The 5,051-nt window shown below is 53.9% G+C and overlaps 1 protein-coding gene across 1 annotated transcript; it reads left to right on the forward strand.

The window, feature by feature from the left end:
- The first annotated feature begins 1,034 nt into the window (after positions 1-1,034).
- On the forward strand, positions 1,035-4,695 carry LOC126962029 (cytochrome P450 26A1). Its single transcript, XM_050802796.1, has 7 exons — positions 1,035-1,312; positions 1,498-1,722; positions 1,969-2,259; positions 2,339-2,497; positions 3,002-3,136; positions 3,738-3,890; positions 4,162-4,695. Exons 1-7 carry the CDS (start codon positions 1,124-1,126, stop codon positions 4,501-4,503), a joined length of 1,494 nt encoding a protein of 497 aa, XP_050658753.1. The 5' UTR covers positions 1,035-1,123; the 3' UTR covers positions 4,504-4,695.
- The last annotated feature ends 356 nt before the right edge of the window (positions 4,696-5,051 follow it).

Genomic DNA, 5,051 nt, shown 5'->3' on the forward strand with positions numbered 1-5,051 from the left:
CGGAGCCCCCTTTTGGGAACTCACAACCCTGAGGCTTAGACAGATCGGGAATGATCGCCTCCCTGTTAAGAAGGAGGAAACAGGCACAATGATGTGTGGTGACTTGCCCAAGGTCACGCGCAGTAGAGATGGAGCCGGGACTCGAAGCCAGGACTCCTGGGCTCCCCTTCCTCTTACACCATCTCTTTATCCTGCCAGGGCTGAGGACCCCCTTCCCTGCTGTCCAGCTGGGGCGCCAAGCCGCAGGGCCTTCAGAATGGGTGGGCTGTGCTCGTATCTCAAAGACGGGCACCGACTGCCGAGCCCCAGACGAAGTGCCCCAGGGTCGGGGATCAGGCTTGTGCAGGGTAGCACCTGGGGACCTGAGGGACCTGGATGCCCTCTTGTATACTGAAGTAGGACCTCCCAAGACTTCACAAGTGCTGGCCCCCTTGCGGGGGTTGGGGAGCTGGGAATCCCAGATCTGCCTATTGCGCCGGATGCCCCGCGGCTCTCTCTTGGACTCTGGCACTGGGCTCTTCTGCTCGATCCTTCGGAAAAGTCGGGAGGCCTGCTTTATGCATCTCTTTTGGACCTCAGTTTCCCCACTCGTGGGAGGAGGCAGCTGGACGATTCCTGAACGGACTTCCCCTTGCTTCCTCGGCAGGTGGAAGAGAGCCCACGCGGCGCCTGGAAATGGAAAGCCAGTGAAGGCTGCTTTGGGCCGGGGCAGAGGGTGGGACCCGGCGGGAGGGATTCCAAAGAGACCGCCAGGAAGGCTAGAGCTTGGAATTCCGGCTCCTCGGAGTCCTGGCCCTCCCCCACCGCCGCCTCGGAGCTCGGCACACCTTGGATGGGGGAGGCGGGCAGCTTCTAGCCGCGCACCCCAGGAGGCGCGCTCGGAGGGAAGCCGCCACCGCGCCGCCTCTGCCTCGGCGCGGAACAAACGGTTAAAGATTTTGGGCAGCGCCTCGCGGGGGGAGGAGCCAGGGGCCCAATCCGCAATTAAAGATGAACTTTGGGTGAACTAATTGTCTGACCAAGGTAACGTGGGCAGCAACCTGGGCCGCCTATAAAGCGGCCGCGCCGTGGGGTTTGGAGCGCTGGCGGCGGCGGCAGGTGGCGCGGGAGGTCGCGGCGCGCCATGGGGCTCCCGGCGCTGCTGGCCAGTGCGCTCTGCACCTTCGTGCTGCCGCTGCTGCTCTTCCTGGCTGCGATCAAGCTCTGGGACCTGTACTGCGTGAGCGGCCGCGACCGCAGTTGTGCCCTCCCATTGCCCCCCGGGACTATGGGCTTCCCCTTCTTTGGGGAAACCTTGCAGATGGTACTGCAGGTAAGGGAGCATGGGGCGGGACAGGCCGCTTTCCCGGAGCCCGGAGCGGCTCTGGGCTTCTGCTAAAGTCGGGGTAGGCGCCCCCGGGAGGCAGGCGATTGCGGCTAGGAGCAGGGCTGGCGCGAGGCGCGGCGCTCCCCGGCGCCCCCTCATGCCCGCCTCTCTCCTCGGCCTTCCTCCCACAGCGGAGGAAGTTCCTGCAGATGAAGCGCAGGAAATACGGGTTCATCTACAAGACGCATCTGTTCGGGCGGCCCACTGTGCGGGTGATGGGCGCGGACAATGTGCGGCGCATCTTGCTCGGAGAGCACCGGCTGGTGTCGGTCCACTGGCCAGCGTCGGTGCGCACCATTCTGGGATCTGGCTGCCTCTCTAACCTGCACGACTCCTCGCACAAGCAGCGCAAGAAGGTGGGGGCGGGAGGCGACGGATGGACAGGGAAGGGGACCCCATTTATGACAGGAATTCCGGCTGGTGGATGCTGGGCGCGGGCTAGCAGCTTGAGGTAGGCTAGGACCCTCTGTCATCTCCAGGTTAGCTTTCCCAGCTCGGAGAGTGCCATGTGTCTGGCAGGACTGGGGGTGTCTGGAAGGGGACGGCGGTAGACGAGAGGGGCGGATGGAGGGTTTTAACGCTCTCCGCTCCTCGGGGCTCAGGTGATTATGCGGGCCTTCAGCCGCGAGGCACTCGAGTGCTACGTGCCGGTGATCACCGAGGAAGTGGGCAGCAGCCTGGAGCAGTGGCTGAGCTGCGGCGAGCGCGGCCTCCTGGTCTACCCCGAGGTGAAGCGCCTCATGTTCCGAATAGCCATGCGCATCCTACTGGGCTGCGAACCCCAACTGGCCGGCGACGGGGACGCAGAGCAGCAGCTTGTGGAGGCCTTCGAGGAAATGACCCGCAATCTCTTCTCACTGCCCATCGACGTGCCCTTCAGCGGGCTGTACCGGGTAAGGGCGGCAAACGGGCTGCGGACTAGGGGCGCGGGACCCGGGCGTCTGCTCACCTCCGCGCGCTCTCTGCGCTCAGGGCATGAAGGCACGGAACCTCATTCACGCGCGCATCGAGCAGAACATTCGCGCCAAGATCTGCGGGCTGCGGGCATCCGAGGCGGGCAGGGGCTGCAAAGACGCGCTGCAGCTGTTGATCGAGCACTCGTGGGAGAGGGGAGAGCGGCTGGACATGCAGGTGAGTGACAGCTTCAGACCAGGCATTGCGGAGTTTGGTCCCCTGGCTTTCCAAGCGTGGTTCCTGGGGCCCCCAAAGCGCGCGCCTGGGACCCAGCTTTCTGGAGTGGGCGGCCCTCTCAGACTACAGCGATGGAATTCCGAAGGCTGAGACACCGGGTCAGGAGAGCTGCGGAAGGGGCTGCGGCGGAACTGGGAGCGTCCCCTAACCTTTCCAGGCTTCAAAGGGAAAGTTGGAATTTGCAAAAATGTTAATAAAGAACCTTGCGATTTTAATAAAACTAAGACTTTAACTCAGGAGTTTCCGGTAGAGTGGGGTCGTACTCGAACTAAAGGGACTTTGCATTTTGTTTAAAGATATTGCTTTCCTTGACTTTCTGTCAGCAAAACATTTAGCCCTTCTAGTCTTCCCTCCAGAAATCTAAGTTCGATTCTGAGTAATCCTTCTGTCAAACCGCACGCAGACTTGTGGACTTGTGAGAACGTGGATCTTACTCTATTTTAGGCACTAAAGCAATCTTCAACCGAACTCCTCTTTGGAGGACACGAAACCACGGCCAGTGCAGCCACATCTCTGATCACTTACCTGGGGCTCTACCCACATGTTCTCCAGAAAGTGCGAGAAGAGCTGAAGAGTAAGGTAGGGAGACTGGGACTGGGGGTGTCCTTACTAGCTTAGGAAATTCAGCTGCTCCCTAGCCAACTTCCGAATAAGTCAGTGTGCTGCCTTCATTGAGTGTTTTGAAAGTGCAGGGCCCAGGGCTGTGTGAGCCAGTGGGGAGAATTAGCTTTGTGAATAAACAGGATGGAGTCTTGAGCTGTGATCCCACTTACGCAGGGTTTGACCTTGTATTCATTTCGACCCCTCCTCCACCTTTTGCTGAACCGAGGAGATTCTCAGATAGGTTCCACTTTCTTGAATTGGTGTGTCCGAGGGCATACATAGTGTGATCAGTGTGAATAGCTGATTAGTGTGGGTGGTGGTGAGTGGGAGGGTTGTGGGGGGCGGGGCGAGGGGAGAAACTTGGCCCTTCTAACTGGTGAGCAGCATTCTCTTGGGATTGTAAATAGATAGTGAATTTGGGCAGGCAAATGGCCACTAGCTGCTGTTTCCCCCTCCCAGTCTCTCCCATCATGGGGCCCTTTGGGTTTAGTCTCCACTTAAGCCCTGTTTACGTCTGCTGGGATGATTTTATTGGAACACAAAATAACTGTTCACCTCTGTATGACTGTTTTGATAGGGTTTACTTTGCAAGAGCAATCAAGACAACAAGTTGGACATGGAAATTTTGGAACAACTTAAATACATCGGGTGTGTTATTAAGGAGACCCTTCGACTGAATCCCCCAGTTCCAGGAGGGTTTCGGGTTGCTCTGAAGACTTTTGAATTAAATGTAAGTTAAAATTCTCTTCTCTCTCCCTTTTGTTGTGGTTTAAAAAACTCCTCTCGCTTCCTTCCCTATGCTGTGGCTGCAATTCTTACGCTTTTGATCATTGTTCTGCCCTATATGAAGGTGTGTTTCAGCAACCTGGATCTACCTTTCTCTTTCTACCTCTCCCTTGCTTTTAGCTCATAATTTTCCCCAAAGATATCAGTGACTGCTTTTTGTTGTTGAAAGTTAAATTCCAGTTTGTCAGCCCTTGGGGTTTCATAATCTTTTGCAGGGATACCAGATTCCCAAGGGCTGGAATGTTATCTACAGTATCTGTGATACTCATGATGTGGCAGAGATCTTCACCAACAAGGAAGAATTTAATCCTGACCGATTCATGCTGCCTCACCCAGAGGATGCATCCAGGTTCAGCTTCATTCCATTTGGAGGAGGCCTTAGGAGCTGTGTAGGCAAAGAATTTGCAAAAATTCTTCTCAAAATATTTACAGTGGAGCTGGCCAGGCATTGTGACTGGCAGCTTCTAAATGGACCTCCTACAATGAAAACCAGTCCCACCGTGTATCCTGTGGACAATCTCCCTGCAAGATTCACCCATTTCCATGGGGAAATCTGATGAGCTTGAATGCTCAAACCTCAGACTTATTGCAAGTGTACATATGAGTTTTTAAGGAGTGTTGTGTTGACTTTATATTTAATTTCTAAATGTATATTATAATATTTATGTGTTTTGACTATATTACCACAATCTTTAAATATTAAAATAATGAATTTGTATTATTTCCAAATAAAGTAAAATTTGAAGGTACTTTTCTGGTATTTAAGATTCCTGTCGGGTAAAATTCACCAGTTTAATATTTGCTTAGTGTATTTAACCAGATTTTACAATGCCCACCTGGGCTTATCTGTGCATCTCTGTTTTCTGTGAGAAGAAATCTTAGCTGCTTTTTATGTTAACAGTTATTAGAAAATACATGTCTGTGTGTGTTATTCCAGATGTTTCTCTGTAAATTCTTCTACAGTCATTTAGATTCCCTATTTGGAAAATTGATCCAAGTTAATTAAAAAAATTTTTTGGTTTGCTTTACTTTAGGGAAAAAGGTAACACTGAGAACTGTCACTCTAACCCCTCCAGCTCATCTAACATGTCATAAACATAATAAA

This window comes from Macaca thibetana, chromosome 9 (assembly GCF_024542745.1).
Source record: "Macaca thibetana thibetana isolate TM-01 chromosome 9, ASM2454274v1, whole genome shotgun sequence".
NCBI classification, from domain to species: Eukaryota; Metazoa; Chordata; class Mammalia; order Primates; family Cercopithecidae; genus Macaca; species Macaca thibetana.